The following is a 26,031-nucleotide window of genomic DNA, read 5'->3' on the forward strand; positions in this document are numbered from 1 at the left end:
ACTAACAGCGTCCATAATCAAATCAACAATCATCGAAGCAGATATCTGTTAGGCTAAGAACACTGTACAAAGAAAGTTAATCATTCTTTGAAACTCAACAAAGAAGTGCAGCATAGGCCTACAAGATGAAACTGGTTATTGTTGTTGATTGACCTGTCCTTATGCTAGCACGCAGTCTTGCATCTTAAGCAGCCCGGAATCAAGAATGAGTAATCGGTACTCACTTAGTCATTTGAAAGTCTGTTAGATTTATATCCAATGTTTATTTAACAAACAAGGTAAGTAGAATGGACCCCACGTTAGAAGAGAAGGTTTAGTGATGAAAACAAATTTAAGTATATAATGTATTTAAGTGTTGCTGTAAAGGCAAAAGTAACTATTGTTACCCATAACGTGTTACCCAAAACGTATAAAAGATCAATTGTCTTCTCTGATTCTTCTCGTTGAAAATAACTTCTAAACTTAACGTGGGACACGGGATCGCGCGCACGCGCATACATCTCTGCACACAAACTCGTGCAGGCGCTGAAAATTACCTTTCTCGGATGTCACGGCACTGTTAAGTTTGCAAAGTACAATGAATAATAATAATAATAATAATAATAATAATAATAATAATAATAATAATACAACCAGGTGGCTTCGAAAGTTGTCATTGATTCTGCTAGAGAAAGACGACGAGAGCAGCAAATACTTTTTTTTTTTTTTAGCCACCCCTTCTTACATAAAATGACTGACACATACTAATGACAACGATAAAACCTTGCACGTGCTCCAATTGAAAAAAAAAACAGGACAACACTACCTGTCAAAACAACGAGGACGAACGAGAAAATCAAACCAACAAAGAAAACGAGAGGAAAATGCCAGTGTGTAACAGATAAATTACCCAATTAGATCACAATGAGTTGCAACGAGTATAGAACCTTATATGTCGCGAGCACAAAACACAGAAGACACATGTGTGTGTGTGTCTCCCTATCTGTGATCCTCAGTTTCGGCGAGATATACTGCATGGTTACGGAGCTGCTACATAAAACGAACTATGAGTGCTATTATCGGTCTAGTACTGTCTCTTCATAGCGAATTAGACCAATATATATATTTTTTCCTAGTAGCTTTTCTTGCAGGTTAAACGTAAACTGCAACTGCTGAACAGCTCACATTCATATGAATTAAGCTTCAACGAATTGTTTTATTGAACAACATTCCATGGAATAAAATTCTCGAAATTTATTCTATTTACTTCCGCTACTAATGTTCCTCATTCAATATTTCGCTGACATTCAGTTTTTTACTCGCTGTCTATATATATAGCCACTGACAGAGGTGGGCGTATCTTGGCCACAAATAAAAGAATAAAAGAAGTTCGAGTAAAAGAAGGACTTGTCTGTCGAGTATCCTTTTTCAAAAAGCATTGCTTTATCGTATTACATCAGGCTGGTGTGGCTATTACGTCACCACAGTTCGTTTCTGGTCTTTTTGTAGGTCTCACCACCAACCTTGGGCTAACATTTCACTGAAATCGTATCGAAACCCAAAACTCAAGTTCTCTCTCTCTCTCTCTCTCTCTCGAGCTGTCTATAAATAAAAGTTAAGTCGTTGCTACACTCATTTTTCCTACCCTTCATTAAGAACTAATACAATCAGTTCTGTTTGCATTAGATAATCTCCCATTGATTTCATTCCATTAATCAAGTTTACAGTCAATGAAAAAATACACAGTCAAGCAACTCTCCAGCTGAAAATGAGCAAACATCATGAGGTAGCAAAATTACGTGGCAATTTCGCGCTTAGACTCTACCAAAACACTTGTGCTCCAGGGAGCATTGGCTTCACACGCAACAAACTAGATCAATTTTTTCCTCCTTTTCAGCCTTACTTGTCTTCAAGATAATTTATCTCACCGACTTAATTGCTAGCGAGGAGAGTTACTTTCCCCTTAGTAGCTGCTATTTAGCCCTTTCGTACTCACCGAAACGGCCAAATCTGCGAAGCCACAACGGGACGTTTCTCGCAATAACCCTGAGTGCACCGAGAGACGACTATCCGACCACTGGCACTGGCACTGGCACTGTCTGGCACCTGCGCTTTGGGACTACAAGATTATATGTTACACCCCTCCTTCGTAAGCGTATGATACTTCAGTATGCGCAGATCAAGCACTTTATCATGGCGTATATGCTCGAACTTCGCTCTATTTGTCGTTGTATATAAGGGTCATGAAGTTCAAATTGATTTAGGCGCTTGCTTCTGGCATGTTTAAATTTATGACGCCAATTTCTGAGTGAATAACAAATCTTGAGCAACGCCATGTTGCTGCTTCCTATAAAACGAGTTTATCAGAGATATGTTCATCCAGTGCATTTATTATGAGGGGATTTTTAAAGATTTAATTAACTCATTTCTTTGAACTCATTCATTAAGTGATTTTTACCTATTTCTTCTTTCTTGTCCTCTTTCATTTTTTATTCAACAAATCGTACATTAGTACTTTCAATCGTTTTTTTTTTACCTAAGATATATTACAAATTGCAACCCTGAATAACTTGTAATTCAATCCCTCACATATTTAGTACTTTTTTATGTTTTTGTGGGTATTCGGAGTTGCAGACACAGCGTTACCAACTCCTCAACGGGAGAAAACCTTCACTCTCCCGTACGACAGTTCATGTACCTTAATCCTGCCTGCTGTTGTGCCTGGCGTATACTACCATAGAAAACTCTCGCACGTCAATATTGATAACAAGATAAGCTCTTTTTTTCATGTTATGTATAGGAATGATTTAATTGACAATTAAAGAATATAACTGAAATCCAGCTATCAAGCATGATTTGAACTTTTGTCTTCCGAGTAGTATATATAGATGAGTACACATTTTTTTTTCCAGTAATACCTCTTGTAAGATGAGGCTGCTTACTTAATGCCCTTTCATATTCGGGCTAAGACGTACCGTAGCCGACAATTTACCATGGGTATAATGTATTTCTCAGGCCACAGATACAATTTGATTTAACGAAACTCACTTAAAACGTCTAGACTTACTCGATAATCGATCCCGGACCCTGTCGCTCGTGAGACCAGTCGTAGGAATGAAATATAAAATTTCAGCCAGAGGCCAAGCACTGGGACCAATAAGGTCATCCAGCGCTGAAAGGGATATTGAAAATAAAAAGGTTTGAAAGGTGTAACAGGAGGAAAACCTCACAGTTGCACTATGAACCAATTGTTAGGAGAGGGTGAAAGGTAAGATGGAAGAAATAGACTATGAACGAAGGCACGGTATAAGGAATGAATGTGGTTGCAGCTAGATGCCGAGAGGACGCTGGAAAGAACCATACAATGCCTACAGCGCACCGCGTGAGGTGCACTGGCGGCGCTACCACCCTACGGGGGTCGGACCAGTACTACTACCGAAGGGCCACGAAAACTCCTTTACATCGTATTGAGTATCTTCCTGTAAGGGGGAGGGGTCGAAACGACCACACCCAAATGCTGAAGGGGTTAGCGTGCCAATTTTCTCTCTTGTTTTAATGTATTACGTCATCTCCGCAGTGATTACCATGAGAGGACTCCCTTTTTTAAAGTCATGTTATACAGCACCACCACACGAGAAGGCTTCCCCTTTAACCGAATAATATACATATTGCATCATCACTTGACTGTCACCATGAGAAGGCTTTCCTTTGTTGAATATGACGTCATCGCAAGGCTGGGTCACGTGGTATGTTTACTAGCACAAAGGAAAACAAATAACCTCAATTACGACTTAAAATAAGCAAATGCATAGAACGTGACGTTACAAAGACAAAAGACAAAGACGCATGACACGTCACTAAAAGTATAGGATACGGGAGTGCAAGTAACCAGCAAATGCAAAAAAAAAAAAAAAAAATCAGCCTGTCAATAAATATGAATCAGACAACAGAATCGAACGGCTTATGAGGTTTGAAAGAAATGTTATTTCATTTATTTATCGACGAGTAATTGATATATATATGTATATATATATACATATATATTATATATATACATACATATATATATAGATATATATATATATATATATATATATATATATATATACATATTATTATATATATAGATATATATATATATATATATATATATATATATATATATATATATATTAATTATATATATACATACATACATATATATATATATATATATAGATATATATATATATATATATATATATATATAATGTATGTATGTATACTATTACATATTTATATTTATTATATGTATATATAAATATATACAAATATATATAATTATAGATATAATGTGTATATATTACGAAACTGGTAAGAAAACTGCGGACTTTCTGACACTGGGTAACGGGAAAAAGCTGAAATAACAGGATTTACGATTCCAGGATAAACTGATTATTTGAGAACAAACTTAACTTGCAAATAATCTATTTATAACTGTTGGCGAATGGTCAGACGGGCGTTGATATACTTACTCGGGTCATTGTGGTCGAATTAGAAGGTCGATTTTCTCTTTCAGTGTACCTCAGAGCACTGAAAACTCAGACATGAATATTAAGGCAATAGGAATATAACTATGCCACCAGAAGTTTTAAGTATAGTAATTGTTTTCAAACAAAATAAAATAAAAAGGCAGCAAACATAATAAATCTTGGAATAATAATACACACACACACACAATAATAATAATAATATTGTGAGTATAAAATCCACAATTATATAGTAAATATATTACTATGTAAAATCAAAGACTTTCGAACACCTGAACGGCGTTCCTCATCAGTGTTAACGTTAAAATGTCAAAGTGAGGGTAGTTTTCTTATGAAATAGTTAAAAAAAAAAAAATTGGGGCTGTTGAATTTGGTATTGGTATTACATAACACCCGAACCAGCACTTCCGCGATGGGCTGTTATCTCTCGCCCTGCCCCATCACTAATTTTTTTTTTTTTTAACCATTTCACAAGAAAACTACCCTCACTTATCTCTTGCATTTTTAACGTTAACACTGACGAGGAACGCCGTTCAGGTGTTCGAAAGTCTTGGTTCTATTTTACATAGTAATATATTTACTATATAATCGTGGATTTTTATTACTCAGATTGTTTTTCACGAAATTGTGAATCTATTAGCAATAATAATAATAATAATAATAATAATAATAATAATAATAATATGAAGCAAAAGACCCTCTCTTAAACAGGTCCTATTGAAAAGGATGGCTGTATTATGCGAATTTATCCTATACACGGTCTTTTCTATTTTCCCTCGTGGTCACCCTCTGGGCGTGGTTGAGAAAGATCTGGAGAAACAAGGTGCTTGGGTCGGTATTTATAGAGGGGGGGGGGATCTTGATCGGTGCTGAATTATGATTGGTAAGACCCCCCTATAAATACCGACCCAGGTCTTTCTCAACCACGTCCGGAGGATGACACCGACGAGATGGTCGAAACATGTCGACGGTACCACAACCTGAAGTAGAAGAACCTGAATTCAGACCACGAAGGATTCCGCGGAATTCTGATTGAATATTTCAATAAAAGACTTCCCGCATTCCACACACTATCCTTTTTCCTGGCCAGTTGCTGACCAACATCGCTGAGCCTGAAAAGCGAATTATAAGGAAAACAGAACAGACCCTGTATAAGCTACATTCGCATAATGCAGCCATCTTTTTCAATAATAATAATAATAATGCTAATAGATTCACAATCGTGAAAATTCTGAGTATTAAAACCATTAGTTATAGCAGTAAATATACATATTATGTAAAAAAACCAAAGACTTTCGAACACCTGAACGGGTTTATCAGTGTTAAGAAAACGTAGTGACTTTGCATTTTAACGTATGAAAACTATTTCACAAGAAATCCACCTCACTTTTGCATTTTAACGTTAACACTGAAAGTCTTTGGTTTTTTACATAGTAATATATTTACTATATAATTGTGGATTTTTATTACTCACAATAATAATAATAATAATTGTCAGTCAAATAAATTAGAATTATTATTATATATTGAAACAACAGCCCCAGTCTCCGCCACCCACCTTCTGTAGTAGAGAATAAGAGAATATATAGAGTTTAGGCCAAAGGGCAATCGCTGGGACCTATGAGGTCATTCAGCGTTGAGAGGGAAATTGCGTGTAAAAAGGTTTGAAAGGTGTAACAAGAGGAAAACCTCTCAGTTGCACTGTGAAACATTTGTTAGGAGAAGTTGGAAAGTAAGGTGGAAGAGAATATGGAAGGGGGTACAGTAAAAGGAATGAAAGGGGTTGCAAGTCTCAAATCTGTGGCGGGTCAACTGGCTAGGTCGTTACTTGACGACATTCACTTCAAGCTCCAGAATTCCCTCACCTCCTTATATATTTCCCGGGTTGTTTATCGCCTATTTAGGTCGTTTCTTGATGACGTTCACTTCAAGTTCCGGAACTCCCTCGCCTTCTATATTTCCAGGACTATTTCATACTTCTTATCAAGTAGCGAGTTTGTTACGAATTAAGTAGTTATTTCTGGTATCTATGTTCATAATAATCCTATGTAAAATGCAATATATATCCATATATTTTTTTACGTGTGTGTAACGCAGTCTACGGGATATCAACTCCACGTTTACCAGCCAACCCACACGCGCGCACGCGCGCGCATGCACACACAAGGAAAAGAATTCAAAGTTTTCTATGAATATTTTATTTTATAAAATGCAACATCGACACTTTTATGTGATTAAAAGAAGGACATTTCTCAGAATGAGCAGGCAAAAATTATATCAATTATTCACCTGCTTTCTTAAGAAAGGGTTATAATAAATAGATTTTAAATAATATTACAAAATCATTAAGTAGGGGTTATCAGGCTAGAAATGACGATAATGGTAAAGAATGTATTATTATAATTTCTTTAAAAGTTTAAATTAACAGCCACCTACAACAGTTATTTATCCGTGTACATTTAAAATGAACAAAATATTCTGTCCAAAAATACTGTTCAAAAATATATAACTTTTCTCCTAACCTATGTTTACAAAATATGCTATATATATAAAAAAAATCTTCATGACATTGTGTCTTTATAAATAACTAAGAAGTCAGAGTTAATAATATATATATATATATATATATATATATATATATATATATATATATATATATATATATATATATATATATATATATATATATATATTTATATATATATACATATATATATATATATGTATATATATATATACATATATAAACATATATATTATATATATATATATATGTATGTATGTATATGTTATGTTCACATCTATGCATACATGATGAGGCCGATGGGAAGGGCAACACAATTATCCAGCCAGCTAAGATAATAAACCAACGTTCTTATAATTAACATGTTCGACACTAATAGAGAGAGCTCTAAGCACATTCAGAAAGCTGGAATTCTAAGGAGAAAGCTGAAAATAAATGCAATAAAGAACTGTTCTAGTGGCCAGCTACAACAGCCTGTAAATAAATCTTGGTACAAAATATAAATATGATGATTACGGGTGCTACACTCCTATCCCTTAATTTCTTCTTCGAGTATAGGTCTAGGCAGCAGTTCACGGTAATATTACAGTCAATCTTTCATTTTGCAAAAGTTATTCACTTCGTTTAAGCACCATTTAAAAGGAACTTAATCACTACCTAACAGAAACGTTCTGAAGAGGCATATAAAAATTTCAGAAAGCATAGTTAGCCTGAAATCATTTCATCAAGTGCGGTTGGCTTAGAACCTTACCATCAATAGGATAAGCTTATAATACTTTCAGGAAGTCTGATCTGTACAAAAACTTTCTACAGGATTCTGATAGACCTAGAGCACTGTCAGCACTTCCTATAGGCCTAGGACACTACAGCATATGAGACTGACTCAATCGACTTTTGTGTAATGGACTGAATTCTCTGAAAAATGACACAGTATCAAGAATAGTCTGAACCCTTATGCAACCTCTGTCTTATGGTTTACTAAAGACAGTTGAATACAACTTCAGATACTTTCGCAAAAAATGCTGCAAAAGTAAACCCCTTCAGTTAGGCAGACCAGAGAAAATTGTCAGCGTTATGGGAAAACCAGAAATACGGGTTAATTCAATTTTATGTCAAAACATATTAAGATTTTTAAAAAGCATCCTTGCGAGTACCTTAACACAATCCTTCATTTTGAAAGCCTCAAACGCTCGAAGTTCTTTTGAGTAGTGTTGACTGCTAATCAAACCACCACAACTGCAGTACCGCAGGAAAAGGCAGATTAAAGTTGTCAGCGTGAAATAACCTCTAAAACCTGTTTACACATCCTGGAGGAAACTGGCGTGCCGTAAGGAGTATTTTGTGCACCCGAGTCATTCGAGATCATCTAACCACGGCGGAATGTTCTCACTGAATAGATGCTGGACACGACGTACAGGACTGCGTTGACAAGGCCTATGGCCTGTGAAAAAAATATATTAGATTTTTCATATAGAAAAATATACTGGACAGAATTTGATTAAGGTCAATAAACTACGTAATTTTATATCTAATCTGTGTGAATTATGAAATATTTAGGCATTCATCAGAGGGCGTTTGGGTAAAGTTGACACAATACAAAGGCATTACATTGTTTTAGTTTCCTAAACTAAGCAGCAACAATAAACTTTTAAAAATCCTTCATTTTCTGAAAGTAAGAAAATTATATTTTTTTCCTGACAAGAAAAATTTTTTATATATCACAGTAAAATAAAGTGATATGGATAATTTTCCCATTCCTGAAAAAAGATGAAGAAGAAATATTTTACCAAAGTGAAAAATAAATAAAACTGATATGGATAATTTTTCCAATCCTGAAAAGATGAAGAAATATTTTACCAGAAATATTTTACCAAAGTGAAAGATAAATGAAACGAAAACCCACTTGAAAGAATAAGCATCGGACCCAGTTTTATGTAACAGGAAGAGAATAAATGTTGGAAATAAAAAAAGACACAAGCAGAAAAATCAACTGAAGTGACTAAAGTTACATAACGCCTACGATGAAGTATCAAACTTTCAGTAAAACTTTCGAATTCATCTTTTTTATTTTTCATCATTTAAGACAAGACATAAAATAAATTTGGTGCAAAACCCACATACAGTGGGAAAACAAACACTTAAAATACGTTTCATGCAGAACTTATGAAAAATGAAGACTTGAAATAGTAAGAAGCACTTAACACATATTTAGGTCAAGAGAATAGGTCTAATATATGAACCTCGATACAGGTTTCATAGGTGGAGGAAGATAAAAACTAATGGAGTACATCTCATGCAAAGCTGATAACATTAAAACAGTCAATTCATGCAAATTTCATAATAAGGAAACATAAAGAAGGAATGCTACGGAACATCAAATTAACATAAAAAAAATAGTCACAAAAATAGTCAATTGAATTGTGATCATACTGAACATATACATTGACGGATAAAAAAGAAAATTGTTATATATCTCCTGAAGAGATAAATGTGGGTTTCGAAATTACCTCATTTAGTTTAGGTTTTTTTTTTTTATCTTTCCTAGATAGAGACACCCAAGGGTTTTAACCCGGTATGCATCCACTTTTGCTGCGTGTTTAGTATAAGTCCGTTGAGGATTACCATAAAAACATAAACAAAAAACTGTAAATATCATAAAGATAATGACCCCCAAGAAATATACAGTAAGTCCTAAACAACGACCCCCGAACTTTGTTGGGGGTCACTATCTAGGAAGATCCGTTTTTTTTAGATAGTTATCATCAATGAAAATTTTAAAGATCTACCCTCAATCTTCACTGAACATAATTGCCATTAAACTTAACTGTTCAAATGTGATGATTCTGCACTAGAAGATTTTTACTTACATGCTCTACGATTATCAGATTTCAGTCCTAGGGAAAACAACCAAGAATTCACGAATCCTTCGATGGTCAATGAACAGAGATTTAATTAAGCTCAGAAGTTTAAAGGTCAAAGCGCCCCGTGCATCCTTTCATTGTGACAAAAAGCATTAGCACATAGCATATATCGGCTGCTGTAAGAAAAGTGGTGGCTAGCAACAAATTATATTACCTATTATCCTGTTAGTTTAATACTCTCACTTCGAAGTTACGCCCGTTATAAACAGCTTTTCTTTTGAACTGTCAATTGTCTCAACAAGCTCTTAACTGCAGAGATCAAGTCAAGATCTCGGGCTTCGGGAACACTTTGTCAGTCAACCAAAAGATCAGGGCAAATCGTGAAGACTCCTCAAGTACTTTCCTTTACAAAGCGGAAATCTTTGGCTGAAACCACCAAATAAAAGTATCATAGCCGACAGACTTGAAAATGTCAAGCTTGAACCCAGCACCCACTCTTGAATCTAACCTAGGCCTAGGCTGTCATCAGCGACCGGTAACAGCGAATAAGACCAAGAAATTCCGTCTTGCATTATTCAGTCAAAATTCTATTTTCACCAGTTATGCAGACCATAGGCCCACAGCTGATTTGTCACATTTTGGCACCACACAAAGTTGCAAAAGGCCACTGTAGCTGAATAACATTTTGGCATAGCCTTTCCAGTGTGGTAGCTCAGTTTTAGTTATCAGACATATTTAAAACATCCTATAAAAGCATTAATGAAAAAATCAAAGTGACATAAGGCATTATAAAGCTACCCATTTTCAAAAAAGCTATCAAGCTGAAATGTATTGCATTGGACAACAAATAAAATTGCCTCTTCAGGTGGTACCAGAATATGCGTTGGCCCATGGTCCATTGGCAGTAGACTAGCAGGCTAAAATAAAAGCAAAACGACAAAATAAATGATAAGATAAAACCTCCTGTCGTTGGCAAGAGCATTATCAGAGAAGCCCGCCAAAACAAACAAGCCACGCCCACTCACATCGATGAAGCTATTCGAACGCTCAGCACACAGCCACGCAGTATAGTTACGAAGACTAATAATGAATGAAAACTACGTGATATGTTTGAAACAATTTCAAGGGCGGGAACATAACTGAAATTTAAATTAATAACAGGACAGATCTAATAAAATCCTTTTTATCAGGTTCTTGTAGTGATTCGTCTGCTTATTGAAAATATAAAAATAAATGGCTTACAGGACTGCAACAAGTAGCTTGCAATTCTTTTCTTTCCTTTCGTATTTAAAATATGCCGTTTCCAGTTTCATCATAAGCGCAATTTGTTACTTGAAAATGATGAAAACAAAAACTGCTTTACTATTTCATAAACGTTTGCCATACAGATTTTAAAATAAATTGAAAGCAGAAAAATCTTTAAGAGTCATGTTCTCCTGCTATACAGTCCAGTTTTCCTATGTTTTCTATTAATTCTAGTAACTGGTAACTGGGCCTATGGGGTGTGGCTTGTTTCTACGGATGCCGTGAAGCCATTACTCACAAATTAGAGACTGATAGTAATCAGTTAACAGTCTGATGTTATCAACTATGTCATCACGATACACATTCAAGCAGCAACGAAAATGTTTGAAAAGGGAATTGGAAGTGAATAACTGAAGAGTTACCAGAAGTAAATGGGAAAAAGATATTACCATGAATATAAGCTTTATATATATATATATATATATATATATATATATATATATATATATATATATATATATATATATATATATTTATATCGAAATAGCTCATCAATCACAAGCAATGTAGGCAGTTAAAAAAAAACTATGAATAAAATACAGCGATTTCCATCATGTGTATTCTATGAAGCGAAGAGACAAAATAATTGGAACTTTTAGAGAAATAAAAGAGAATAAGTTAAGGAAATATCTAAAGATCTTGAAGAAAACTGATGCATCAACACTTTGAACAAAAGATTAAATAGGAACAAGAGAATATGGTCCAAGACGATTTCAGGAGCCATACAGTATCAACACTCATAACGGATATAAAATTAAACAACAGAGATAGAAAAAAAAACAAGCAAAAAGGCAAGCAAAAAACAGACTACAAAGGGGCAAACAAAAGACTAATAATGGGCAAACAAAAGACTAATAATGGGCAAACAAAAACAGAACTACTTAAAAACAAATGGCACACACAATCCAGAGTCAAGTTGTGGGTTTGTCTTCTGCATTTACTCAAAAAAAAATAAAAAAAAAGCTCTTCCGTCAAAAGGTTTTTGTACTAAAACTATCATTCCTTTTGCAGTCCTTGAATGAAATTAATAAGGAGTACTGCGGTGAACTCTACACTGCATTTTTGAGAACTGGGAAAAGAATAAGTCAAGACGTAGCATAATCGTCAATAATTAAAGCTTAAGAAGGCATAACTGTAGGCCGTTATTGTCTAAGGTAATGGTAGATTAACTTTATTAATATAATCTCTTAATATCGAATTCACTTTACCTTGGAAATAACATACGCCAAAGAGGAATTATAACTGATAAATCTGTCCCTTTGGGTGTGTTACACAAGTAGACAGTCCACCTATACACTCTGTGATGAGGCAGATGTACTTATCATTTATAATTTCCCTTGGCATATAATCCCAGTACTTAGAAGCTGAGCATCTGTCTAAAATGGCATACAGATTTTCTATGAAAATAGACCTATCATCTAAATTTAAATGCAAAAGGAGCGTACTTGTGAATACTGTCGAATAGTATGCTTCCGTCTTTAGACCTAGAAGAATGCTAGAAGGAACCTACTCATGTCATTACATCCAAAGGAATGTACCTGTATGTTACAAACAGGAATGGACTCAATGTAGTATCTATTCCTTCATAACAGAAGAAATGCATCCATGTCAACACTCACTACAGCAAATAAAGTCTTTGTGGTCGTCACTCACCCCAGAAAATATCTTAGAGTTGTAGCCTCTTTCGTAAATTTTATAACCTTCGTTCCTGGCCACCACTTCCCTCAGTAGGTTAATAGAAGAGCACACTAGAAGGTAGGACAATGTACTGTGTAACAGGACAACCTAAAAGAATGAGAAACCACAGCCTGAGTGGCATGCTCCCCCTACATACAGTGCTGGACTACTCTACTGGACAGGTCACTAGTACCATCACTGACCACACTGCTATGCCTTGCCGTGACTTCAGCCCTGTCATATTATCTGTGCCCAGTTCATTCAAGCAAACACGAAATTTAGTTTAATTATATTTGCCATATCTGAATACTGCAAGGAATCACATCCATTCTGTCTCCGTTAGCATGTTTTCTTGAAACTGTTCTTTGAATTATTGTTCTCTTTATTTGACAGCTGGTCAGCTCAAGTCTGTAGACCCGTTTTACCTGACTCTCAGGAGCTTCATAACTGTCTACACATATCTTGATTAATCATATGCAGAGAAAAATGATAGCTCTCGAGAGACATGAACAATGAAGTGCAATTATTCTGCTTTTTCTGAATTTAAGGGAGCAACTTGGAGATCACTGACGTTGATGTTTTGTGCAATCTGAATTTATGTATGCCTTAGTACCACCATTTTTTATAATTTTTTTTTATTCAAATGCAGACTTAAAGATACCAGAACAAATCCCAGTGACTAAGAATCTCTAGCAGTTGCTCCATCTCAGAAAAAACATACACATAGCGAGTTATGCTGCGTATCTGCTGCCTCTAGATCTAATACGTTGTTATGACGAAAACTAACCCCACCGGCAAATGAAGGAGTACTTACATTAGCAGCGATTTTCATTTCATACTCTACAATGTAACGTTTGTTATCGGTCAGGAAAACGATAAGGTATAAGAAGCAGCTGATGTAAAGACCTGCAGCTACTAAGTGGTACATCGATTCCTGCAGGAACCAAAACAGGTCAAATAGAAAACGACGATGTTGTTTTCCCTGTCGGCAGATCCGCAGGGTGCGTTCACTCTACAGCAAAACACGTCGCCAACTCGTCGCACCCACATCACAAACAGGTTGTGTACAAGTCAACGACTTATTTGCCAAAGGTCGTTGATTCAGCTTGCTTGTGATATGTAGGCGATAAGTTTCTGGCGTGTGTTTAAGAAATGTTTTACCGTAGTGTGGAGACACCCTTAGCAACATACTTTACCAGGTTAAGATGAATGTTGTACTTTTTACTGTAGACATACCTGACTACTAGCAGTTAAAATTTGACCCAAGTAAATTTTAAGGCATTTATCATTTCATTCAATATTTCACTGCACCGGTTGTGACTACATCAAATCCTTGTTACTTCTTGTTACATTTAGCCATCTTTTATGCATGCTAAAATCTGACCACTATATCCTGAACATTTTATTCAACTCTTCATTTCACTAGAATTTATTACCTTTGTAAATTGATCCGTCTTTCTTCCACTATGTTTAAATTTGATTCAACTCACTAAATGCAAGAAATAGTTATTAGTCTACAAATAAGAAAATTCTAAATACACAGAGCACACAAAGTGTATTTAAAAACTCAACATTCTGCTCGCACCAGTTCCATTTTGAGGAAACTTACCAAACTTACAATCAATAAATTATGGCTAGATATTAATATGTGAACAAAAATATAATCAGTGTTTAACTCAACTATACATTCTTAAACAAATGTGTAACTGATACAGCTGAGTACAGAAGCAATAACAAAAGGGTCTCATTCTGAAAAGTAAATCATAATTAGTTATGAATAAAAAATACTTACAATTATATACATAAATACATGTATTGAATAACTATTTGATGGTTCTCTCATAGAGTGAAAAAAGACATTCTATATCCTAATGTAGATTTTAAAAAATTGCTTAACATTAAGAATATTTTCTTAATAATAGACGATTCTCTTTAACTTATCTTTAGGAAAACTAGAATCCGTCAAACTTGAAGGAAATTTCACTATATATTTTCTACGCGTTAACCTAAGTAACAGTCATAACGCCAGAAAACTTGAGATCAATCAACCTAGATTTTAAGCGAATCTGACAAATTCAAATTGATTTTTTACTGCATAAGTCACTTATTTCCAACTGGCAAATTATTTACGTGTATTTGATATTCGTCACAGTTCTTCAATCAACAGGCCGGGAAGTTTTGGTCGTATGTTCAAAAGCCTAAGCCTGGTGCTCCAAAGGCAGCCACTTCTGTATCATTATAAGTCTATAAAATTGATATGATGTTTCATTCTAAAGAGAAGGCTGTAAAATGTGCAAATTATACAACTTTATTTAATACTTTTATTTTTCCCCGGTTGAAAACTGCAGTGGCTGTATTTGATTCATTGCCACCTCTCGTATCATCAAGCTACTTCACGATTTACTGAGCTTAGCTATTACTGCACTCACTTATTTTGGCCACTCATTAAATGACCTGAGACTAACAGACTCCCTTTGTGTTACTTTGAAAATGTAGTTCCTCGTTGGACTGGTTGGTACCGTTCTCGGCTAGCACTCTGCAGGGCCCGCGTTCGAATCTCGGCCGGCCAATGAAGATTAGAGGCGTTTATTTCTGGTGATAGAAATTCATTTCTCGGTATTATGTGGTTCGATTCCACAATAAGTTGTAGGTCCCGTTGTTAGTAACCAATTGGTTCTTAGCCACGTAAAATGAGTCTAGTTCTTCGCCAGCCCTAGGAGGGCTGTTAATCAGCTCAGTGGTCTGGTTAAACTAAGGTATACTTAACTTAACTTTGATAATGTATCATAAAAAGCCCATACAACTTATGTAATGCCTATGGTACTATTACCCTAGCTTTCAGATTTTCTTTTTTATATTGTTATCCTGCCTAGGTGCAAAGAGCATACTGAGAATTTCTAAGGATTTTTTCTGAAGCGATGTTTGTTTCCCTACCAGTAACAACAGAGATTTTATTAAAGTTGAAAGGACCCCTTTTTGATCATCTTGCATACCATCAATTTACTAGACAACTCTGAGCTATCTTAATAAATGCATTTTTAACAAGTGTGGTGCTCTTTTATACAGCATCCATCACCTGTATTCTGGTGGGGACAAAAATCCCATTTCCCAGTCAAATAAAGGTCCTTGATTCTTTCTTTATACAGCATCCATCACCTGTATTCTGTTGGGGAGACAAAAGTCCCATTTCCCAGTCAAATAAAGGTCTTTGATTCTTTCTTGTTAAGTAATGGAATAGTATTTTTGATACCCGCTTCAATGCAAGTACATAGTACCATGCTAGAGTTTATTTAGATAATTTTATTTCTAACTTGTAATTCAATCAATTTTTTAAAGTGGATTAATTTTGGCTGTAGTATTCCACCTGCTCTGATTGCCGCTAATCACGCAAGAGCATTCCCTCCTACGATGCCTACTTTAAGTCAAGCCAATAACTAGACTCATTATCCAGCAAGAATGCGAGCACATTAGACGTGAACGTAACAACAAACACAACTAACTCCAAGTGAAATCATACTTACAAAGAGCGTCTTGGGCATTATAGAGGCCGTGCTGATGGAGCAGAGGCAGGAGAACACCAGGAGAGACGTCGTGATCAGGCAGGTGGCTGCTATGATCAGCACCAGGAGCTCTGGCTGCAAGTAGTCCGCCTGCTGCGTCCACGTGATATAGTGGCCTATGATGCCACAGATCACGCAGCCCAGAATCTTTTTAAGAACGATGAGGGAATATCCAGTTACTCAACTGTCGTCTTGATTAGTTTAGCAGCTATAGGACTGGATTTATCGCGGCCCAAAATATTATTGAGAAATGATCAACTGTCGTCTTGATTAGTTTAGCAACATTCAGTTACTCAGTTGTTCCTTGATTAGGTTAGCGATTACAGGACAGGATTCATTGTCAAATCTCATTCACAGCTGTTTGGATTAGGTTCTTAATCGTGAGAATACCCAGTATCAACTGACTTTTTCAATGTCTTTTAAAAAAGCAAGGGCAAGGAACCGAATTATAAAATTCAAGCCAAGAGCTAGGGCTTATACCCATTATAAATTGACTTAATTGAATTTTTCAATGTTTTTAAAAAAGCATGACATTGGAATATAAAATTTAGGCCAAAGGCCAAGCGCTGGGTCATTCAGCGTTGGAAAATAATGATGAAACAATTGTTAGTAAAGGGTGGAAAGTAAGATAGAACAAAGAGATTATGAACGGAGTTATAGTAAAAGGAATGAAAGGGGTTGCAGCTACAGGTCGAAGGGACGCTGAAAAGAACCTAAAGTAATGCCTGCAGTGCACCGTGTGAGGTAAACTGACAGCACTACCCCGCTACGACATTAAAAGCAAGGGGCATGGGGGACGAGCAACCCAATATACCTTTTTATCGAAGCCGGATGAATACAAGATTTAACCTATCAATTATGATGATACCTGTTACCAATTTAACTGAATGATATTGGTAATATTGAAGCCGAATCAAACTTTGAATGATTTTTGTAGTCAAATTTATTTGAAGCATAAGATTATATTTTCATTTGCCTAAATTAGTTTGGCAAAAGCAATCGCATGGCTATATCTAATATCAGAGTGCCTTTACATTTTTTGTAAAAAACTACATTCTTTAAAGATTTTGAAATTTAAGGGAATTGCTTTAAAAAATTAAGTTTGTCTATAAAGAACTGAATTCGTCTTGCAGTTATATTAAATGGACTAAATACATAGTTTTAGATGAGTAAACACTGAGAGAGAGAGAGAGAGAGAGAGAGAGAGAGAGAGAGAGAGAGAGAGAGAGAGAGAAAAGGGTCTTGCAATTATTATATAGAATAAACTGAACAGTTATAAATAAGCAAACACTTAGAGAGAGAGAGAGGGATCTTGCTATTATATAGAATAAATTAAATAAATAATTTCAAATAAGTAAAAGCTTAGAGAGAGAGAGAGAGAGGGTCTTGCAGTTATATAGAATAAATTAAATAAATAATTTTAAATAGGTAAAAGCTGAGAGAGAGAGAGAGAGAGAGAGAGAGAGAGAGAGAGAGAGAGAGAGAGAGAGAGAGAGAGAGAGAGAGAGAGAGAGAGAGAGACTTACAATTTGCAGAATCTTGAGGATCCCAGGGAACGTCTTCAGATACCCAACGTTGATCAAGACGGCTGAAGTAGTGGATGACGACACCATCCGGTGAACTGTGACCTCATTTGCCATGTTTGACCTTTTCGCTGATTACAGAAATTAAAAAAAAACAAACTTAAAAAACAAAAAATTAGAACTGTTAAGAAACATTAAAAATTTCAAATACATGCATACAGAAACTGAATTAAAAGGAAAAAAATATTCTTAACAAGAAACAATTAAAAAGTCTAAATAAAGGTACAGAGATTAATATCATATAAAACAAAGTATAGGAACTGAATTAAAACTCAATTGTTAAATATAAAAACACCAAGTGGCAGTTCTGAAAAATCCGGAACTCTTTACTTCCTTTTTGTGATTCCTAAACTAGTTAATATGTCTCTTGTAAAAGACTGACATAGCACGATTTGAGCAACCGAGCCTACGCCCAGTAACATATGAGACTATTATATATTTTCAACAGTAAGCCAAAGGCCTTATTGGGTGCTCATGCCGTCAAAAATGACGATAATATAAAGAAGGGTCTAGATGGCAAGTACCGACCATTGGGACGAGAGATACCGTCACAGGCCTCGAAATGCCTTCATTCTTTAGACCTAAATTCGAGCCGGTAATGAAACACGTTGGCTCCGGGCTGGACAACGCTAAGTCTAAATGTGGAGTATGTTTCCATAGTCTCTGTGTTACACACACGAAATATATGGATACATATTGCATTTTAAATATGATTTTTCAAAACGGTAATCATTCACATGGAACAAACTAAAAATTACGCAACATGAGAGTACTGATAAAATTATTGACATCCGCCTAGGAATATAAATACGCAATATCCATTTACGTCAAAAGAGATATATAAATGTTTACATATTTTAAGCATTGTTTGCGAAGATCCTGATAACGAAATGATGCAACAGACAATTTTCTGTTAAGAAATAACCGAGACGTGAGGTGGTGGTTGTACAAAAGCAAGGTTTGAAGAGGAAACGGTTGGTCATCATTTGTTAGTCATCCGCACACCCACTCTTTCCCTTCATATGTTCTATTGATTTTTTTTTGTTGTTCTTTTTCTTCTACTTTTTTACTCTAAGACACACACCCACATATGTATATGTATATGTATATGTATATGTATATGTATAGACAGATAGACAGCTAATGTAAAATCTCTACTATTTGGCACCAATCCTCTTAAGCTGTCTAATTAAGATGAAACAGGAGTGCCGTAGAATTATCCCAAAATAAGGAGATGCTTTTTCAACCCTAAAAGGGGCCCCTGGCAGTTTTTCATCGCTCCCCATGCCCTGTCAACGTATCTGGGGGATGATGTATGGGAGGGATATACTGGGCGGGAGAGTGGGAGGGTTAAGAATCACCTGCCTTCAAATGCCAAGACACCCACGAACAGAAATGATATTTGGATTTAAGTGTGTGTGTGTGTGTGTGTGTGTGTGTGTGTGTGTGTGTGTGTGTTCCCTCTCTCTCTCTCTCTCTCTCTCTTTATCTTATATATATATATATATATATATATATATATATATATATATATACATATAATGTATATAAGTATATAATATAGATATAGATATAGATATATTTCTTGCAGTGATCTACTGTAAGTCCTTAGACTCAACCAGGTAGCCTCACGCCCACCAGGATTAAACCAGTCATCGCAGTTGTCGAGTTTGGATTTTTGTTTTCAGTCTTAACACCAATCATTTGCATTAGGCCTATATTTGTAGTTATTACTGTGATTATTGCTGTGCAACAATCATTATCGTCACTGTCATTGCCATTATCAAATCAGAAACAACGAGCATGAACAACAAACACAGTGTTCCACTTGGCTGCTTCTAAGAACGATGTTTTCCTCGAGCACTCGTCCTCTCTCTCTCTCTCTCTCTCTCTCTCTCCTGACTCACCCACACAAGTCACAGTTATTAATACATCTACACTCCGCCCGAGACACTTTTTGTGTTGAGGTTTTATAAACATTTGGTCTAGTTTTCTGTTTACGTTGGGGCCTTAAAAATGCTGAGCTACACATTCTTGGATGTTATGTTAGCTTTTCTTCTTTGCAAATAATTAATTTCAATAAAACCAAGTTCGTATCTTAATAGGGTCATGTGCTTTATTTGTTTTCGGTACAGCATGCACTGATACTAACAATCGTGTCAAAAAGTTATAGTTTGTTTCACACCGTCTTAAAATAGTTCTCAGTAGATAGTTTACAACACAAGCCGTTCGTTCACCTCCAAAATACCATAAAAAAACTGTTTACATCTCACCGCTTACCTGTCAGAAACTCTAAGAAAACAGCGTAGACCAAGTGGCGGAATTAGATATAATGAATGCCTGCTGTCACTTTTTTTTGAGGGGGCTCAAAGCCCCTTCCCCCTCCCACATTCACAAAACAGTGACAGGTGGTTTATAAAAGCCCTTCCCTCACTGAAAGAAGCTCTAGTCTGTGTGGCACCAGACCCTGGCACCTTCCGGTGTAGCTGGTGCAGTGTATGCTATAAAAGACGTGTTTTTTAATTGTTTTGTAAATATCTCCCTTCGATACAGATTACGGTAGGGTCATTTCGCTATGCCGCGAAGGACCTGTATTAGAAGCATTTCACACCGAGGGCTATCGGATAGCTCAATGCTTTTGTGTTCAATAAACCAGTTATCTCTGTGCGCGATATCAACATCTGGCAGACAGGCTGCCGCCTATCCCAGTCACAGTAGTTGACTGACTTGCCTGACCCAAATAGGTTTTTGGCTTGATGCCTGGAAGTGAAATGGGCGTGGTCCCATCTCCCTCACTACGTTGCTGGGTTGCCCTATGCGAGGAAATGAAAGATAAAGCTGTAAAAGGAAGAAGGGGAAGAAATGCGCGAGTGAGATCGCCTACATCCGGGAGAAATATCATCTAAGAAAAAAGTTATGATACTAATGACTGAAGAGTCTCACAGTTTGTCCCTTATGGCCGTTGTATTGCTTTGGGTATTATATAATAATAATAATAATAATAATAATAATAATAATAATAATAATAATAATAATGCTAATAATATAATAATAATAATATCAGGGAATCTCTCTTGCAAAAGTGGCTTCTGCAATCGACTATCTGGCATTGTGTCAACTCCCTAAATAAGCGCCGATGATGATCTAAATAATAGGTAATGCCATTACTGAAAATGCTAGTAAACAGAAATATTTATTTACAAATTCCTTAGGCCCATGTACGTTGAAATCACGTTGCTGCGCTATCGTTGTCTGAAACGGTACAAAAGGTAGAAAAAACCTGTTCTTAAACTACAGACTTCGAAAATGGATTCTTCTATATTACTAGATGTCAGACATTCTCAACCACGTGTTTACAGACGATATAAAAAAAAATTTTTATAACAATTTTTGTCATACAACATCTACAAGAAAGATACATTATTCTGAGCAACATGTTGCCTCCATACACTGCAGTAGGCCTATGTTACACTTCACTAAAAACTTCGCCTTCAAAGAAAACTGAACGACATATTAGTGAAAGATGAAATTCGCTCAAAATCCTTTTAAATTGCTGTGAATTTTCTTTAGGAAATGAAAATTCTAATAAAAATTAGGATCTTCTACCATTATCTAAAAGTAGGCAGTGGCTATGAAGCACCTCCAGCAACGACCAGAAGAGAGAGAGAGAGAGAGAGAGGAGAGAGAGAGAACGAGATTGCAGGGAGTTCTTGTTATATTAAAACATCAGTAAATTGTTCTATGTAATAGAGAGAGAGAGAGAGAGAGAGAGAGAGAGAGAGAGAGAGAGAGAGAGAGAGTCAACCCAACTAAAGGCTAAGTCTTTCATCGCAACCTTTTCGTTCTTCCAACCTCCTCTTCGTTCTTCGCTAAACGTGCCAGGCGGACAAGAAACCTCTTTGTATAAAACTGATATAAACAACCCTCCATCGTCACAATAAACACGTTCCTTCAGTAGCATCACTTCAATTGTCTTATACCGCGTAAGGATTTCTTTTTTAACCTTAACGCGGTATATCTTGCTTGTAACTTCAAGAAATGTAAGTGATAGTTAACTAATAAAAACGACAATAAATGATCTCCTTGGGAATGATTCTGTTGTTAACAGAAGAAGAGTGTGACTGGGCTAAACAAGTAAGAAAGGCGTACGAGAAAGGAGGTCAGAAAGAGAGGGCGATAAATGGAGAGCAAGAATGGTGGAGGAAAAAGTGTGAATAGCACTGCATTTTGAAGAGCTATTCTCATTAAAAGAGTTAATCTGTTAGAGTGCTGTAATTTGTTTGAGAGAGAGAGAGAGAGAGAGAGAGAGAGAGAGAGAGAGAGAGAGAGAGAGAGAGAGAGAGAGAGAGAGAGGTTATGTCCACACCCAAATAAGGACTTGGTAAGTTCTCACGCAAACGAATTTCTCTCAGCGATATTGTTTATTAAACTAGTTTGGGTGGCCTTGATATTCAGTAATAGTAGTATAGGTAGCAATACTTAAAACTAATTCACATGATTAATCTAGTAGGGAGAGTACTGACAACCTTACTTGGTTCACCAAAGCGAACTTATCGTTCCTTTGCACAATTCACCCTGACCCTTTAGGTCAGAGTCTAACCTCAATGCTTTCTTAGGAACAGACAAGGCCACGGAAGCCTATAAGGACCTGCAAATATTAACCCCGCTGTCTCAAAACATCGCCAAGTTAAAGAAAATGAAAAATGGTCATATTGCCATAACCAAAACATAAAACTTACTCAGTACTGCCTTGCTAAAATACGCCCATGTTGGTCTAGAGACCAGGGAGAAGCATAGCAGTTATTGCATAACGAATACAAGTCTTGGGTAGGACTGGTTACACCCAGTTTTATAATTTCCTGTTTCCCCTGCATTCAAAAACTGTCGCTGACATCATATAACTATATCCTGTTCTGTAAAAAATGATGGCATGTTCTCGTTTAAGTCTGTGACAATAAACGTGATCCACTTCTCGTAGATCATCTGTTACGCAGATAATAAATTTATATATGGGTACAAGTGGTGTTTATGATGGACACTATGGTTCTAATGCGGTAGATTATTTAAGCATGAATGAATCGTTACCAGTGTTTTTTCCAAGTACAAACTAATAAACTTGTTTAGTAAATGCATATATTTCCGACGGTAACTGTAACATTGTGCATCTACTTTGGATTTAATTTGACATTCAGACCATATTTAGAGATTTTGAAATCAAACATTACAACATTTGCAATATCGCCTTGGGAGTTGAGATTCGCCTGTTCAAGTCTTCACTAACTGAAAGGGGTCGTTTGTGTGTCGTGAGAGCCTTGGTTGTCTGAGATCAGGAGAGGAAGAGAAAAGTTAGAGCGGGATGAAGGATGGAGAGAGAGCGAGGGAGAGAGCTTATTGGGAGAATGGGTGAAGGACGAACTTATAGTCGAATGTGAGAGGAAGCCAAGCCGAAGAGAAATACGGAAAGTGTAAACAAAGAATATTTTTAGTATGAGTGGCGGTGTAGCTCGCACATTTCAGCTGAAACGTCGGTACAAGAACCTGGGTCTAGTAGTTTTCATAAGCCATACCGCTCGTGATTCCAGCTCTCGTGTTGGCATAAAGCCAGTTTATTCTAAAGCGAACGCACGATACGTCTACCGCAGCGTGAAATATCCAGTGTCTGAGCCCTCTTGAATATGGTTTTGATCTCTTTTATCGACAAAACCGAAGTGGTAGTTTGTCGGCCTCTTTCAAAACTACTCATAACCTAGCAGATTTGCCCTTTGTTACCAGGTGTCCGTTAGGCAGGTTATGAGACGTAAAGATGGTAGCACAAGGAAGTTAGGAACTGATAATCGTGCTTGTCCGGACTTGCCCGGTTTTGCAGAAGTATAGGGAAGATAATCTTACAACTTTGAAGTACAGTGTTGCTCAGAGATGTAACAGTTATGGATTAATATTAACACTCCATAAAATTTGCTCTTAGGGATATCACATTAATCATTAGCAATACTTTCGTTATGTATTCCAATTATTATTATAAAGTTGCCGGTGTATAAGCACCATTTACAAGTATAAGGACAATTGTCGTTATCATTATGTACATCTGCGATCACTGATTAATAAGGCCGCTGGAATATCTGTACACCGCACATATAACTATATACGTAAATGTGCTTGGTGGATAGAATGGATAGTTTCCGTTTCCTGTATTTCTGTAGCCTTGTGACGTGATCAGGTACACAAAGTATATTTTTATAACAACTTCATGACTCGACAATTCTGCGCAGTCCTACACTGTACTTGTTACTGGTGTTACATAGCTACATCCAGACAAAATTCGAGTTCATAACGCTCTGTTACTATCCACGCTACGCAGTCCCAGATCTCGGGTCACGCCTGAAAGCCTCACACCCATGACCTTTATACTAGCAAAGGAAAGTTTCCCAAGGTGGCCTTGTAACATAACCCTGAGGTATGGTGGTTCATACATTTTATTAACTCTCTGTTCCTTGCCAAGGTACTCAATATACATCGCCTGTCTGAAACATGTTTTGATACAGACAAGTATCATGATATTATTTGAATTTCTCTCTGGTTCGCCTCCCATTAAAACAAAACAAAACATAAAAAACAGTAGCATCCACTGGAAATTCGTTACCTTCCAAGACCTAGCAGCAAAATCTATTAAGTACATTTCAAATACCCGTTTACATCCTCCAGTTTCTCCAAAGAAAGAAGCAGATGCTTCAGCGGCATAACCTGAGAGAGAGAGAGAGAGAGAGAGAGAGAGAGAGAGAGAGAGAGAGAGAGAGAAACTCGGTCGCAGTTCTTTAAGGCATACCAAAGCCATGATGTAACGGGGACAGAAAAATGCTGATTTTTCATAGGGCAAGTGTTGTTGGCAGCCATGGCAACAGGCATGAAATAAGTTCTTACTGATACATTATTAGTTACACTGACGAGCATATGACGTTACTTTTAGGGAGCTGACGCGATGCCTAAAATTAGAACGAACAATATTCTCCGGGTATGTAAATAGCTGTTTGAAGCAACGGCAGCAGTTATGTTCCAACATCGCCAAAACTACAAATAATTCACGTATGAAGTAAATAGCTTACGTTAATTTTCTAATATAAATATTCTCCAGTTAACTGTTCTTAATTATGGGAAGAAATAAGAGACAGCGCAAATCATAAATGATCCCAGTTGCACATCTCGAACTCCGCCGGGGTCCAGGTTGAACAACATTACCAATTCGGAAGCACTTCTTTAAGGTTTGCGCGTCATGAAATGTAAATTCTCGTTAATTTTCTTTGATTGGGTACATTAAAATAAAAATTCACCATGTGAAAAAATACCGAGAGTAAGTTAAAACTGGAAATGAGTACGTTGTGAATTTCTTTAACAACTCTAACGAACAGCCTTCTACCGTACGAATTGGCAACACTGTAGAACTCGGGGATTGGGGCGTCTCCTTCCTTCACTTTCTTTCCTTTATTCCAACTTAGAACAACAACGTTTGTTTACTTCACCCCAAGCGGATCTTCAGCAATTATTTTAAGAAACTGTAAATTACATGATTTATTATAACAACTGACCTGCATAGCCGCCAGAACTCACAACAACTGTGCGCTGGGCGCTGACTGAAGTCGAATAACTCATTGTAGCAGTTGTTGTTATGCCCACTGACCCTTGTTCACTGAATCACGGACACTGGCTTACTGAAGCTGAGAGCCTGAGACTGAGGCGAGACGAGGGTCTGGAGACTGGAGGAGAGAGAAAGAGGAAGAGAGTATGGACGCCTATAACCTCTCTCTCTCTCTCTCTCTCTCTCTCTCTCTCTCTCTCTCTCTCTCCAGTGGTGAGTCAGCGCATGTTGGCGATTGCACTCCACCAGATGTTTAATATAATTCTCATTTTTTACACATAATATGCATTCACTGTCGTAGAATGGTCCACAGAATGGGTGCATAAATGTGTAGGTATGGAATGTTCTTGTGTAAAAGCATGGCCATGTGCATATGACCATGA

At 36.5% G+C, this 26,031-nt stretch overlaps 1 protein-coding gene and 1 long non-coding RNA gene across 4 annotated transcripts in view; both read right to left on the bottom strand.

The window, feature by feature from the left end:
- LOC136828023 (uncharacterized) overlaps positions 1-2,097 on the bottom strand; it is a 22,489-nt gene extending 20,392 nt beyond the window's left edge. The window contains exon 1 of the long non-coding RNA XR_010849883.1: positions 1,976-2,097. This is a non-coding gene — a long non-coding RNA (uncharacterized lncRNA). The remainder of the gene's footprint in view (positions 1-1,975) is intronic.
- A 5,255-nt stretch (positions 2,098-7,352) lies between these two features.
- Positions 7,353-25,781, bottom strand: LOC136828024 (myeloid-associated differentiation marker homolog). 3 transcript variants are annotated; one of them, XM_067085662.1, is made up of 6 exons: positions 25,599-25,781; positions 17,962-18,089; positions 16,397-16,582; positions 13,690-13,809; positions 12,852-12,983; positions 8,346-8,473 (listed from the first exon to the last, which is right to left on the bottom strand). In XM_067085662.1, exons 1-6 carry the CDS (start codon positions 25,660-25,662, stop codon positions 8,399-8,401), a joined length of 705 nt encoding a protein of 234 aa, XP_066941763.1. In that variant the 5' UTR covers positions 25,663-25,781; the 3' UTR covers positions 8,346-8,398. The 3 variants fall into 3 exon arrangements, with proteins under 3 accessions (XP_066941761.1, XP_066941763.1, XP_066941760.1); XM_067085660.1 differs by lacking the exon at positions 12,852-12,983 and having other exon boundaries at positions 7,353-8,473; positions 25,599-25,773; XM_067085659.1 differs by lacking the exon at positions 13,690-13,809 and having other exon boundaries at positions 25,599-25,780.
- Between the last annotated feature and the right edge of the window lie 250 nt (positions 25,782-26,031).

This window comes from Macrobrachium rosenbergii, chromosome 42 (assembly GCF_040412425.1).
Source record: "Macrobrachium rosenbergii isolate ZJJX-2024 chromosome 42, ASM4041242v1, whole genome shotgun sequence".
Classification (NCBI taxonomy): domain Eukaryota; kingdom Metazoa; phylum Arthropoda; class Malacostraca; order Decapoda; family Palaemonidae; genus Macrobrachium; species Macrobrachium rosenbergii.

Excerpts from the sequence above, each read along its gene's own strand:
- LOC136828024 (XM_067085662.1), bottom strand. The coding sequence starts at position 25,662 with ATGAGTTATTCGACTTCAGTCAGCGCCCAGCGCACAGTTGTTGTGAGT. Across the intron at positions 18,090-25,598 it reads GAGTTCTGGCGGCTATGCAG|CGAAAAGGTCAAACATGGCA; the intron begins GTCAGTTGTTAT and ends TTCTGTAATCAG. Across the intron at positions 8,474-12,851 it reads ACTCTAAGATATTTTCTGGG|GCCATAGGCCTTGTCAACGC; the intron begins GTGAGTGACGAC and ends TTTTTTTCACAG.